Below are 15476 nucleotides of genomic sequence, written 5' to 3'. Positions count from 1 at the left end.
TTCAAGGTCAGTTATCAACTAAATTGGTAGCCTTGAAAATGTTTTTTTAGCGTGTCTAGTATCTCTTCGGATCTCAATACCCCCCCCCCCCCCCAGCCTGGGACTAAATGAAAAGTTATCTATAAAGAAAATATATAAATCAGCGTCCGTTCACCCCTGAAATTTAAGTGCGGCCCCCTTCCCCGTAAGTTTTAAGGGCAACCCCACCCCTCCCAAGTAGAATAATATCTGGTAGACACCCTAGTCTGACTCATTGTCTGGTGTTTAATTCGAGAAAAAATCTGTTCTACACGTAACTCTATAAATACAAGCCCTCGATAATGTTCGCTAAGTCTAAGCTTCTTAATAAACTTAAACTACACAAGAAATTATTTTACCATGGATCATAATTTGATTATAGACTGTATATTTCGCATTTTTTGTTATTGCTTGTAAATTTCGATTTTGCTTGTAATAGGCATTCTCGAGTAGGGGACAATAGGGCTGGTAAGTAGGTCACCAACCAGTTCTACGGCTCAATAAAACCTGCATGAGCCATATAACTGGTTGGTGACCTACTTACCAGCCCTATTGTCACAGGGACATTGATAGATGTGGTGTGATGGGGGGGGGGGGGGGGGGGGTTATGACCTTGACTCATACTATGACAACGTAAAAAGTATAATATGTATCGAGACCCTATCTAATGTGTCAGATAAAAACATTACCTTATGAGTTTTTAAGCAATACTTAATCCCTAGACAACAATAGCTGCATACATACCGTACAGACAATCCATGCTTTGGTTAGCATTCAGCTACCTCACTGTCACATATCGTCCTAATCAGTCACATGATAACGTAATATGTCACAAAATATTTAACTTATCACATTACAGCGAAACATGTATAATGAAGTAATAAAAAAACAGTTAAAAGGTGATGTATTCACAAAATGTTTTTATAAGTAATTGATTTCTTTCTAGACTTAATCATCTATTGCTTTCTCAATCATTCACACTCACGAACACCTTCATTTTTTTTAACAAAACACTTAGTAACACCCCAAAACTACTCCATACTATCATAGAAAAGTATTCTTTACTAAGATGTAACTTTGAAATTATTTCACATTTTCAACATTTTAAGCTTTTTTTTAAAAAAAAAAAAGTGAAGAAAAGAAAAAAAATCTCTCATGACACTTTTAAACTGAAAATAAGGAAAATAAAACATATTTTTTCATATATGTGCATATGGTATACCATACTTTGTGTTTCTTTTGTTGCGCAGTGATCCGATAAGCATAGCATGAACTACAGCGGAATGCTGACTTGGATGAAAACAAGATACGAAAGCACTGTTTTTACTGGGGTTTTTGTATTGTGGATAGATCTAAACCTATAGCCAGCAGCCCTGGGTTATTTAAATGTTAATTTTCGTAAACATTCATCAATCGGCATGGTTTACTTCTACGTCGACACCAAACAAATATGGATGACTGTTTTGATTTTTTACATTTTCTACTCTAAATAATGTTTTTTATATATATATATATATATATATATATATATATATATATATATATATATATATATATATATATATATATATATATATATATATATTGTATGCTCGCATACATTCAACAAAGGTCAAGGCAGCTTATGACTTGATGATAATCTTGTACAGCATGACATACCACGTAAACTAATGACGCCATGGCATTTACGTCACCAATAGGGCTTTAGCTTGTGATGAAGAAAACATTAATTTAGCTTATGTAATAAGGCAGTGTTAAAAAAAATTGTCTTCTGAAAGACTGACTTGAAAAGAGAATAACCTTTTCCCGTAGTTGGGGAAAAGGAGCTGGGGGGGGGGGGGGGGGTAATGAGCATAATTATTTGTAATTTTATTAAAACGACAAAAGAAGCTTTGTTCGAATTGTATAATCAAACCAGGAAAAAAAGAACATGATTCCTTTTTTTTTTTAAATCGTCAGACAACAGATTTTTAAAAAAAATCTTTGATGTTTAGACTTCAGTCGGGTTGTTTGTGCTTTTGACGTCAAGGCATAATGGCGGAGACGCTGAAATATTTAATTTGTAATTGTTTGTTTTAAAATGCTTATTCTAATAAATAATTAGGCCGTATTAACTCATTTGATTTCCTAAAAAAAATCGTGGTTTAAGAAACTAACTCAAAAAATTTTACTCTCATTTGGATGTAAAAATGATTTTTTTTTTTGGATTGATCTCAAATCGTTTAAATATTAGATATTTGACATTAAAATTCTTCATCGTGATCAAACCTGAAAAAGACTTTTTTTTTCCTCACAAGCACAAAAAAAAAAAATATATATTTTAAAAATAGATACATCAGCAACAAGTAACATGTTTTTGAAAAAGTTCACTTCTACGGTTCAAATATTGTATTGGACAAATGTTGTGCTGATTTGCATTAAATAAAAATTTTAACAGGTGTTTGTAACGATGCTTCAGGTTTTATAATCATAGTTACTAAAGCTACTTTGTCATCATATTTTTCTACAAATATGCAATTTTTATGAAATATTTTTAAATTCATGACTTGGTGGCTAACTTTTTCAATGATGTTTTAGTTTTACATTTGAAATTAATTTCTTTCTGTATTTATCGTTAAAGTGGTCTTTATACAATTGGTACTGGAACACATCAGTAATGTACATTAAGGTACAAAAATTGGTGGCTAACTTTTCAATGATGTTTTAGTTTTACATTTGAAATTAATTTCTTTCTGTATTTATCGTTAAAGTGGTCTTTATACAATTGGTACTGGTATACATCAGTAATGTACATTTAGGTTCAAAAATGCAATAGAATCTGACCAAGAAGCTGTAGCGCATGTTTTGGAATGCTACCACGTGATGCTGATAGCAAATACTATTGGTTGACAACCCTATCCCTGAAATAAGCATCCTTTGAAACTGTAGTCTCAATGCGTCGTCTGCTAAATTGTTATCCTTAATTTGGTTCACTTAGATTTTAGAACATGGGTGGGGGAGGGGTGGGCACTAAACATCAGTTCTGCCTTTCAATGGTATTTTCAGAATATTTAAATGTTTCCGTTTAGCAGCACGTTTTCGGTCGATAGTTTAGTCAGTTCTCGTGCAGTCCATGTGTTCATCATTAATTAAATAGCCTGTCCCTTTTTTAATGGAACGGCTTTTTATCGTGATGTTCATTCTTTTAAAATCAAGGAACTTTTTTTTGTTTTATAAACGTGTTCCATTTCCTGGCCAAAGCTATAAAATCCATTAACAGACGTCACTTTGACCTGTTCGTATCAAAGTTACTAGGCAGAAAACACTTTGAGAATCAGTAAAGGGATTTAATTTTATCTTTGTTGTGTGAATGTTGTGCTTTCTTTGTTATTTTTTTTTTAATAATATAAATCACATTTACAAGCGATATTTCAACTATGTAACTGCTTTATTGTCTTCAAGTGGTGAAGACTTGGACCCTTAAAGAACTATGCACATGGAATTTTATTGTATTAAAATATTCGCATTATTTTATCTTAGACATAATCCACGCGTTCTATTATGGAGATGTTAGCTGTTGTATTCTCTCCACAAGTCTGTTGATATCTCAGAAATCCATACACTGTATTTTGTCGTGTACGTTCGCAGATCAGTCCGTTGTAAACTGAGATGTACTCAGTTCTCTATTGATGAAGTTTGTAGAACTCGCTAGTCAGAACGTTCAAAGGACGGCTGGTATAGTCAAACCAGTCTGGATTGACTTTTAGAATCAGGTGTTAAATGGGATTAGATGACGGCTGATATATCCAACTCAGTCTCTATTGATTGTTTGGTGAGATTGGATGACGACTGTTATAGCAAACCCAGCCTCTATTGACTTTTAGAACCATCTGTTATATGGGATTGGATGACGGCTGATATAACCCAAACCAGTCTATATTGACTTATTGTAGAGCCAGATGTTATATGGGTTTGGATGACTGCTGATATAGCCAACCCAGTCTCTGTTGACTGTTTGGTGGGTTTGGATGACGGATGATATTGCCAACTCAGTTCTCTAATCATAAACTTGTAGAACCATCTGGTCTTGGTGTTCAGAAGAGGGGCTTGTGTCCGTGCAAATCCGTAGTGTGGGTCTACACAAATGCAGAATAACACCGTCAACTGTACATGTCCTGGTTCAGACTAGGGCTTGTGTCCGTGCAAATCCGTAGTGTGGGTCTACACAAATGCAGAATAACACCGTCAACTGTACATGTCCTGGTTCAGACTAGGGCTTGTGTCCATGCAAATGTGTAGTGTGGGTCTACACAAATGCAGAATAACACCGTCAACTGTACATGTCCTGGTTCAGACTAGGGCTTGTGTCCATGCAAATGTGTAGTGTGGGTCTACACAAATGCAGAATAACACCGTCAACTGTACATGTCCTGGTTCAGACTAGGGCTTGTGTCCATGCAAATGTGTAGTGTGGGTCTACACAAATGCAGAATAACACCGTCAACTGTACATGTCCTCGGCCGTGGGCTCGGCACTGTGGCTACTGTGGACGCTGTGTTGGCTGTACCTCTCACCCTTAGAGTTCTCCACCTTACCCTGGCTGCTATGCCCGCTATGGCTATGCCCGCTGTAGCTCTCACTGATGGAATACCTGCTTCGGAATATTTTCATCCTCCCTTCCTCGTGTATGGTCCCTGTGTTAGCAACAAACCCGTTTTTCCGAATAGGATTTCCGTTAAGTTCTCGGTCCTTGAAGCTGGATATTTTCCCTTTACCGAGCTGATTTAAGAAGTAAAGTTCCCGGTAACTCGTCATGCTTGACCTTGATCCGATCTGAGGTCGTGCAGAAAATCGGATGACGGACCTGGCCGAGCCCCTGGTGTTGATCTGTTGTGTGCAGCAGAAAATCTGCTTGTACGTCCTGCAGAATTTGGCGCTGAACGCCATGTAGATGACAAAGTTCACAGACGAGTTCACCGTCTCTAAGAAGTACGTGACGTTACCGAAAATATTGTAAATGTTGCTCTGTGAGGCTTTACGGTTGTACTCTGTGTTGAACTGGTTGACTATGCTGTGAATAGCGCCGGGTAAAATACAGATAAGAAAGATTAAAGACACCATGAGCAGCATCAGTGTGATGCGGTTTTGCTCGTAGGTCGCGGAGCCGCCGCTGGGCATGGACCGACGGAATGACCACGTTCGTCGGATGGCGCAGGCGATGAGGATGTTGACCAAGATGAGGACGAGGATGGGTATGAACCGGAAGGCGATGTTGAGGATGTTGCCGTAGATGTTGAAGAAGAGCGTGTTGTTGCCCAGTTTGGTGAGGCCCGTGGTGTAGACGGTCTGGTTGTTGCGTACCTCCAGGCTGCTGTGGTACTTGAGCGCCATCGGGATGAAGGCCACCAGCGTCACCAGGTAGATGAGCAGGATGCACGTGACGGTCATGGCCCGGCTGCACATGACCTTGGCCTTCATGGGGAAGTAGACGGCTATCAGCCTCTCCACGCTGAGCATGGTGGTCAGGCAGGTGGTGATCCGAGCTGTGACGACACTTCCGTAACTGCCGAGCAATGGGAACGTTATGGCTCTGTGGGAAATGATGGAATAGTAGTGTTAGCTGCTACTTGATACGTATAGCATATATAAAATTAATATTATGTGGATATTGAACTATTTCATATTTACATACGTATACATATGTCTATTGCTTATATTTACACACACACACATATATATATATATATGTATACACACATATACCCACTTAAACATATATCTATATGTTTGTGAGAATATTTAATTTATATTCAGCACGTAATTGATATGCGGGACGGAGTGGTCTAGCGGTAGAGAGCTGGACTGCTAACCCGTAAGTCTCGAGTTCGAATCCGGGTTCAAGTCAGTAGACCGTCCCTGAGTCCACCCAACTCTGATGGGTACCTAACTCACGTTAGGGAAAGTAAAGGCGGCTGGGCATAGTGCAGACCACACTATCTCTTCATATGTCGAGGTCACAGAAACAAGTGATTTCTACGTCACTTGCCCCATAGACCGTCAGGTTTGAAAGAGAAACTTTACTTTTTTACTTTACGTAATTGATATAAAATTAATCTGTATTTGACGGTTAATTTGAATGTTGCGAGCATGTTTAGATCAGCGAACTTTGACATGGAACATGACATCTAGCATAGAAAAAAAATAGAATAAATCCCTTGTGCAAACTTGCGCTATCTGCGCGCGCAAGCGATGACGCCATAGATCAAAGCAAACGCCGTGGCTCATTAGCGGGCAGCGGAGTTCAAGTGGGCTATGTTTGAACTCTATTTTCAATAAATCGATAGCCTAGCCTTTCTCTTCTCTCCCCATTAGTGTCGTCGCTATAAAGTATCTTACACACTGTTTACAATCTGTCAATGTTGTGGTATGGTGTTTAAATGTTACGGCGGTGGTTATTTTAAAGTATGTACATACATGTTTGTTTTAAGTTTGGCATACACAAACACCGTGGTATGCTGTAGGAAAAACGGAACCCGGAAATGGATTATGTTATCTTACCAAAAGCGCGAACAGTATTTTCGTTGATAAAACGAAACCCGGAAATATTTTTTCTTACCCCCCCCCCCCCCCGCCCTGCTATGCTGTAATCATATTTTTTCAAAGCATGTTTATACTTCGTATGATCAGTAACAGTTTATCCGATGATGTAACGCAACCCGGAAATAGAACGCTTAACTGCCGATTCTCCCCTGCTATGCTGTAAATCACATTTTTCAAAGCGCGTTTATAGTTCATATGGTCCCTAACACTATTTCCTATGTCACGCAACCCGGAAGTGTATTATCTTACCTCAGGTAATCCCCTATCATGCCGTTATCACATTTTACAATTATAGTTTATGGTCCCTTACAATATTTCCGAAGGTGTCCGGCAACCCGGAAGTGTATTATCTTACCTCAGGTCCCCCTCCCCCTACCATGCATTCATCACAATTTTCAAATATCGTTTATAGTTCATATGGTCCCTAACAATATTTCCGATGATGTTCCGCAACCCGAAAGTGTATTTTCTTACATAAGGTTCTCCCCTACGATGCCGGTATTATGTTTTTCAAATATCGTTTATAGTTCATATTATGGTCCCTAACAATATTTCCGAAGGTGTTCCGCAACCCGGAAGTGAAGTATCTTACCTGAGGTTCTCCCCCGCCACAGGGTTTCTCTGCACGTACAGGCGCAGGAAGGAGAAGTAGAAGGCGTGGAGCAGGAAGAGCAGGTCGGACACGGCGAGGGCCGCCAGCACCATGTTGGTGGCGTTCCTCATCCGGTGGTGCACCAGCACCCGCAGGCTCAGCACGTTACCCACACAGCCGAAGACGGAGAAGCACGGGATGAGGACCATCACAAAGATGAGGGTAGTCTGAAACAGAGAAGGGGGGGGGGCGGTTAGGTAACATGAGACTGTTACTGGTGAGCAAGGCAATTAGATTGTATTTGTAATGGTTGCTGTGGGCTGCGTGGTCCGATGGCAGGGGTTACGACTGGTAACCCGATAATCGCGGGTTCGGATCCCGGTTTCTAGTCCGTTGGACTTCCCTTAGTCCACCTAGCTTTGATTGGTACCAAACTCACGTTAGGAAAAGTAAAGGCGGCTGGGCATTGTGCTGACCACACTATCGCCATTGAAGGTCAACGTCATTGAAACATATGAGCTCCACTTTATCTGTCTCAGGCACGAATGGGAAAAGATGATAATGGTTGATGGATTAAGCGGTAATAAGACTGTGCTTGTAAATAAAAAGTGAATATGTTTGATGGTGTCACTCAACTTCTTACAGTAAAAAGTTCATACACTCAAACGGCCCTGTAATGATATTGATACATTTGGCTAAATTATAAATACAAAATTTGATGTCATGAAATCAATACATCGAACCATATACGTTCCCGTTGTTTGTTGTTTTTTTTTTGTTTTTTTTTTAATTATATAAGAAAGAAAAAAAATGAACTTCTATGCTTTGACCTTGTTTTAGTACCAAAACAAGTTCATTAGCCTACTTAAGGCGGATATAATATTTCTCGTTGATGAGGGTCAAATATAGCAACTAGCAAAAAATAAGTTGTTTGCGTTAGAAAAAATAATCGACATCTTTACAACTACATATTAAATCTGGTTTTCAAGCGAAACAAAAATACTACCGACAGACTACAGACAACGGTGTCAATGTATGCTAAAGCTGCGTGGGTGTACCAATCAGACAGCATTATTTACAGGGCCGTGCTTTCCTGTGACAGTGATGGCGTCTAACAACCATATTTCACGCGTCAGACGACTGATCCAAGTGAGGGCATGTTTGTGTCGGTGTTTACTTCAGTTGTGTACAATAACCCCCTTGTCGCCACAGCGGTTTTTATCTAGGTAATTAAGATCATCCCGTCATGTTGGACCATCAGCAGGAAAACATGGTATGAACGACAATAATGGATGCTAGGGGAGGCCTTGGGTTTATTGCGACTTAGTTATAACCAGCAGGTGCGCTTGCATATATATATATATATATATATATATATATATATATATATATATATATATATATATATATATATATATATATATATATATATATATATATATATATAATTTATGTGAGTATATAATAATATATACTCAAATAATTAAACTTATAATCGATTGGCTAACAAGGTGTATTCCCGCGTCGCATGGTTGTGGCTTGCACCTGTATTTCACCTGAGGAACCACAGACCAGCTGTTCACGTTTCTAGTTAGTGATAAATGTAGTGATAATAAAGCCAGGTGTAACATTGTTTACTCTCGTCTTGGTGGTATTCGCTGCGTGTTTACTGTGATCACTAAGTAGTCATTGCACGATGGTTTACTGAGACAGTGCTGCTATGATGGTTCTTACAACAACATCCAACAGCATGATATCTGTACGTAAAGCAACACTAAACGTACCCCCAATTTACATTATGGTCTTAGGTTCCGTGTATGCGGAGATGACTGAGAGTCTAAATAGCCACACTTAAAAAAAATAATTTAAAAACTCCAACAGATATCTTACTACGTTTGACCTCCATGTATATATATTGCTGTGATAATGCAGCGAGATTGGCTGTAAGAGTTCAATATACCCCGACTACTTTTAAATAAATACATGTACCTACTGTTCTTATAAACATCTCCCTATTTTCTCCTTTTTTTAAATACAGACCTGATCAGCATTTTCGGCTTCTTTATTAAGCAATCGCCAAGAAAATGAAATACAAGTTAACCTAGGAATCAATTTGGTAATGTTTATGATTTGTAATGCCAATGTTCCCATCAGCTTTGTTTCTGTCATGCTACCAGATAGCCAGGCGTTACGAGACTTTGGTCTAATCCATTGATTGGCCCCGTATTGTACTTTCTAAAAGGGTACAATCGTTTTGTTTCGTTTCTAATTTGAGCCGATGTTTGACCCAGTTCTATCATATGCAAATTGGCTGGATTATTTCTGGGACATTTTTTTTTCTATGCTTAGTAGTTTTTTTTATTTTTATTTTGTCAGTCTCTAGCGTAATATGTATCTGTAGTTTCTTTTTAAAATGTCTTTTTTTCTTTGAATGAAAACGACACATTCAAATTGTGCTGTAACAGTGTCTTCTAAAATACAGTACATTCTAAACTAGGTTATATATCTTGAGGAATACAGTACATTCTAAATTAGGATATATTATCTTGAGCAAAACAGTAAATTCAAACTAGCATGTACCAGTATTTTTAGAAATACAGTACATTCAAACTAGCCTGTACTAGTATTTTGACAAATACAATACTTTCAAATCAGCTTGTAACAGTATCTTGAGAAATACAGTACATTCAAACAAGCCTACAAAAAAAAACAAGCGTACGTATATTGAAGGAGCCGGTTTTATTTATAGCACCTCTCGGAGTAATATAATGCAAGCCATCGGGTATCAAGTACGATTCGAATGATGAGGACAAAACGGCTTGTCTGTAACTTGTATTACGTGTCTAGAATATATTATTAGCATCAGCAATTGGGCCATTTTTTTTTTATTCCAGCGTCTTATAGAGATGTACGTAGAACCGGCGTATTGATTCCCTCGGCGAGCCCGGATCATACAGCTGTCGTGTTTAGCGAGACGCGAGTTATGTAACGTTAAACATTAGCATCTCGTGGGGAATTTGGGCGTTTCTTGGCGCACGTATGCCCGGTGTTCGCTCGGCGTCGTAAGGGAATATCCGGTTGTTGTCTTCCCTATATTTTGTGATACGACAGGGCGTGTTAGGTGCTATTTTTATGATAGTAAAGTCGAGTAGGGATGAAGTAGAGTTCATGTGTTTCTTGACCTTGGCATATGAAGGAATGGTGTTACGTATTATTTTCCCCAATGTAAGTGAGGTACCCACCGGAGCTGGTTGGACTCAGCGAAGTATGACAGTCACAAGTGTGAACCGAGATCCGAACTCGAAACCTGTGGTAACAGTCAAACGCTCTAACATTCGACCACACCGTTCCACAATTTCTATGCTAGTATTGCCACCCTAAACCTGTTTTTAGTTCTGACCCTAACCCACAAACTTAATTTATCACCTACCCTAATCCTTAATCCCTAATATAGATACATGCAGAAAGAAAACTGCCGATTCGACATTTTATTGTTCTTCCGTTTAAAAACAAACAAGAAAAGACTATGTAAAAAATACTAATCCGTCATTCCATTGGCTGAATGGGGTTGACCACAGGTTGTCATTTTAAAGTACGTACCAATTGAAACTTTTCCTTGCGAAAACTAATCATCTCTCGTCTGTATTTCTCTCCCCCCCCCCCCCTCCACCTTTTTTTTTATCTTTTTCTCTTCTTCACCTAAATTATCCTTACTAGATTAGTGGTTTACACTCTTACAGTAAAAAATAAGTTTAATCACCAAAGACAAAACATTCCTTATTTACGGACTTAAAGTTCATCAAAATTTTGCTAATACTAATTTTAGCATTACACCAAAACTGTTCCGTATTTAATTTTAAATATTTAATTATTGACCCTATCCAAACAAAGATTAATTTCATTTCAATTAAAATTCATTTAAAGGAGATCGTTAAAAGGAAACATTATAGCCACTACATCACTAAGTTTCTAAAATTGGAAGTGTTTGTTTTTTTAGTTTAAAAACTTATTTACTTGAAATTTTCATGAGTAGAAAAACAATTTGTAATCCTCGAGAGATAATTTGTAGCGCTTGGGAGACCACTTGTAGTGCTGAAAAGTTTATTTGTTGTGCTGAAAAGATAATTTGTAGTGCGGAAAAGATCATTTGTTGTGTAGGACTAACGTTGAAGCTACTTCTTTTGACACGAACCCAACCCTTTTCATCCTGTCCTATCTTACAAATGGACTGTCACAAACTCGTCGCTTCCGCTTTGTTAAAAATTTTGAGAAATCTACTCTCTCCTACGATTGATTTTTCTTGCCTGAAGGTCGTGGGTTTAAAATTGAAATTTCTACAGAGCAGAACTCGATATTTTAAAGCGCTTGTCACCACCGGCTTAATTGTTGTATTTTGGGAAACGTCAATCATCAAAGTAGGTTAGGCATCACTGAATTACCAGTGTCTTTTCTCAAGTCCTAGACATTGCCTATTCTCAATGAAGTACCAGTACCTTTAGATATTGCCTATTCTCACTGAAGTACCAGTACCTTTAGATATTGCCTATTCTAACTGAAGTACAAGTATCTTTTCTAAAGTCCTAGACATTGCCTATTCTGACTTAAGCATCTGTGTCTTTTGTTGTCCCACATATTGCCTATTCTGACTTAAGTACCAGTATCTTTTCTCAAGTCCTAGATATTGCCTATTTTGACTAAATTACCAGTATCTTTTCTCAAGTCCTAGATATTGCCTATTCTGACTAAATTACCAGTGTCTTTTCTCAAGTCCTACATATTGCCTTTTCTGAATAAATTACCAGTATCTTTTCTCAAGTCCTAGATATTGCCTATTCTTACTAAATTACCAGTATTTTTTCTCAAGGCCTAGATATTGCCTATTCTTACTAAATTACCAGTATCTTTTGTCAAGTCCTAGATATTGCCTATTCTGACTGAAGTGACCTTGGCCTACCTCCCCAAATCCAAGTTACCCAAATAGCTGATCAGATTATTGGAAAGTCCGCGACTGTCATCGGGGACCAGAGTGGAAGGAAATGTGTATCAAATAAGATCAAGGTCGCCAACGTGCTTTAATTTGTACTCAACTAGACGTCTTGAGCGTCGTGAAATAGTTTTTTTTATGCTGTGTGTGCCTTAAAGGGTTGATTTTTAGACTTCAGTTTTCGGGTTTATTGCTCTTTTTATTTTTCGCCATTTTAGTTTAAAAAGATGCACGCGGGAGCAAAATTAAACAACTCTGAGCCTGCGGCAAAAAAAAAACAACAGTAGTTCGTTTGACTGTTATTATGTTGTTAGAACTTGAAATCCATTATGAAATATCAACGATTTATGTGGTACCTATGTTTAGAGACCTGGGTAAGCCACATCCTTGTTCAACTCTAAACACGTAGTAGTATTTAAAATGTAGGCTACATGTGTGAATCTTGAGTCGCTAACAGGGCATGTAAGTGAGAGGATAGTTAAATAGCAATGAGACAAGTACAGATTTTATCAATATGTGTGAACTTTGAACTGCTAGCTGGGCATGTAAAGTGAGAGTTTACGGAGTTAAATAGCCATGAGATAAGTACCGACCTTATCAATAATACGTATGAACTTAGACTTGCTAGCAGGACATGTTAAATGAGGGTATAGTTAGTTAAATAGAAATGAGATGAGGGACGAAGTGGTCTAGCGGTAGAAAGCTGGACTGCTAACCCGTAAGTCTCGAGTTCGAATCCGGGTTCTAGTCAGTAGACCGTCCCTGAGTCCACCCAACTCTGATGGGTACCTAACTCACGTTAGGGAGAGTAAAGGCGGCTGGGCATAGTGCTGACCACACTATCTCTTCATATGCCGAGGTCACAGAAACAAGTGAACTCTACTTCACTTGCCCCATAGACCGTCAGGTTTGAAAGGGAAACTTTTTTTTTAGACTTGATAGCAGAGCATGCAAAGTGAGAGTTTACCGAGTTTAATAGCAAAGAGATATGTACCGACCTTATCAAGAACTTGTCTGCTGACCATTTGTTGCGGCGAGTCTGGGTCCATCCTTCTAATCTGGGGATTATCCGACCTCCTGGTCAGGTTGACGTACAGGTAATAATCCACGATTTTCTCGCTGGGCGTCGTCCCCGCTGCCGTAAAGGTGGAGGAGGAACCGGCCCAGGTGGCGTTGAACATCTCGTAGCTGTGGGGCTGGAGGAGTCGCTCGGTGATGTTGCGCGACATCTCGTCGAGAAACAGGCTGGTGATGTTCAGCAGACAGCCGGCTGTTTGGTTGAGGCAGTTGGCTGTTGCCTGGTGGTCGTGCTGGTTCAGGTTGTCATTTCTATAGTAGCCTGGTACGGAGTCACTTAGCTCCATGTGGTGGGCGTGTCAACACGGAAGTGACTTGCGGTGGAGCATCTAAAAATATATCCCACTGCTCTATTTATATATAGATATATCGAGTTGTTGAATCAATGTTTGGTAAAAGTCAATAGGAAAACTCTCATGTATAAATATACATTTCTGTTAAAGTGGATTTATATATCTACCAAGTTGGTTGTTGTTTTTTTAAAAGAACTATCAGAGTACATAAATTCATTTGGAAATCGTGAATTATTATTTATACATTGGTATCTTTAATATTTTTTTGCGTGATAGTAGATCTGGTAGTTTCTAGCGGGAAAACTATCACTGATAAATAGACGTTGATTGTTAACGTTGAGTGCAAATAGGACTTGATACCCGCTCTGAAGCGACACGGTACTGAGTGTTGGGCAGTGGCATCGTCTTCCAAGTGGTCGCGACAAGTGCTCACCTAGGATTGGCCTAGGTAACCTGTTGAAGAAGTTTAGTTTCCAGAGACCGCCCGTAGCGTGTGTGCTGTAGCAGCCTTAATACCGTGAGCAGCCGCAGTTATCGATCTGACCTTTGAACTTTGAGAGTCTGTCGCGTATGTCAGGGATCACCAGGGCACTTATCACTGCCGCAGTGCCGAGATCGCTTTAGTCTCGCTGCCTGTACACAGGCTTTCACTGACCTTGACCTAAAATTTAAATTAAAAAAAAAACAACATAAAAATAAATAAAACCACTTTTAAATATTTTAAATATTTAAAGTACATATTAGTTTTATCCCCCCCCCCCTAATACAATGATGTACGTTTTCGAAATAATTAGACATTTTCAAATGTTTTATATAAAGCAATTGCATTTTAGTATAGAATCTTTTCCATTATGGTAAAGCACATTTTCTGAATGTTGAGCAATAACCGCATCTGTATGTTTTACTTCAATCCATCAGGTTTTCATTAGAATTGTGCTTGATTTAAATCTGTTAGAAGTGTCAGTCTACTTTTCTAATGTCTAGAAAGAGGGGTAGGGTATGACCTTCCCTGTAAATCAATACACCTGGAAAAAATGTTTCTAATTAACCAAAAATTATGAAATCAAGTAATCCACGATGTCTGGATTTTAATATCAGAGATCTCGGTCGGGAATAATTGAGTTTCTCCTCCACATTACCCCCTCAACCACCACCACCACACCCTTGAAAGAAAAACTTTAAAAATAAAACGCAATCTGTCAGCGTCAGATTGATGTTGATCGCACTTTAAAGATCTGTTATGTCATTAGCCAAGAAAAACACGAACAAAAGTCTAATAGACCTAAATTATTTGTGTAGTTAATAGTGTTGTCGACTTCCGATTTATTTAGGTCTGAAGCAAACCCATTAGTAAGGCCCTATTTTCTTATGTTTCTTTTTTAGTTAACTGAGGTAAAAGTGCAGTTATTTTTCTCTTGATAGAAAATTAACCAGGGCGCCTTAAAAATGTTGTGTTATATCTCCTTAAAGATGGTCTAGATGTTTCTAACGCCTCATCCTGGCATTTCTTAATTTGGCTAGTTAGTGTACGCTGGGAAATATATCGGGGGAAAAAAGAAAACATGTAAGGGAAATAACTCTGCGTCAAGAGTTCAGTCCACTCGAGATGGGATCAATGAAAAATGACCTGGTCAAATAATATTATAATTAATATAATATAAAAACATTTCTGTCATCGAACTTGTCATCTCACAAAACAACGGGATTTCAGAATGTTAATCCTTTATCTCTTTCCTGTGTGACCTTATTTTTATTACAGTAAACAGAGAAAAATCGTTCCGTACATAGCTAATGATGTGGGTAAAATGTTAAAATTAATATCAAGGACGTAAGCATTGTTTACATTGAATGACAGACTGTATCATATATATATATATATATATATATATATATATATATATATATATATATATATATATATATATATATATAT

General features: G+C 38.2%; 1 protein-coding gene across 1 annotated transcript; it reads right to left on the bottom strand.

Moving 5' to 3' along the window:
* Window positions 1-4239: 4239 nt before the first annotated feature.
* On the bottom strand, window positions 4240-13537 carry LOC131942213 (putative G-protein coupled receptor B0563.6). Its single transcript, XM_059301953.1, has 3 exons — window positions 13172-13537; window positions 7190-7416; window positions 4240-5587 (listed from the first exon to the last, which is right to left on the bottom strand). The coding sequence occupies exons 1-3, from the start codon at window positions 13535-13537 to the stop codon at window positions 4498-4500; spliced, it is 1683 nt and encodes a 560-aa protein (XP_059157936.1). The 3' UTR covers window positions 4240-4497.
* Between the last annotated feature and the right edge of the window lie 1939 nt (window positions 13538-15476).

This window comes from Physella acuta, unplaced genomic scaffold, assembly GCF_028476545.2.
Source record: "Physella acuta isolate Inbredline_101_S28 unplaced genomic scaffold, ASM2847654v3 ptg000395l, whole genome shotgun sequence".
In the NCBI taxonomy this organism is placed as follows: domain Eukaryota; kingdom Metazoa; phylum Mollusca; class Gastropoda; family Physidae; genus Physella; species Physella acuta.
Note: the sequence above shows the minus strand (reverse complement) of the source record. Positions and strands in the feature narration are given on the sequence as shown.

What these genes read in the sequence shown, in the direction of transcription:
- LOC131942213 (XM_059301953.1), bottom strand. Translation starts at nt 13,537, where the DNA reads ATGGAGCTAAGTGACTCCGTACCAGGCTACTATAGAAATGACAACCTG. An exon ending in GCAGACAAGTTCTTGATAAG is followed by an intron (nt 7,417 to 13,171) that starts GTCGGTACATAT and finishes TCTCTGTTTCAG; the next exon opens with ACTACCCTCATCTTTGTGAT. An exon ending in GTGGCGGGGGAGAACCTCAG is followed by an intron (nt 5,588 to 7,189) that starts GTAAGATACTTC and finishes CATTTCCCACAG; the next exon opens with AGCCATAACGTTCCCATTGC.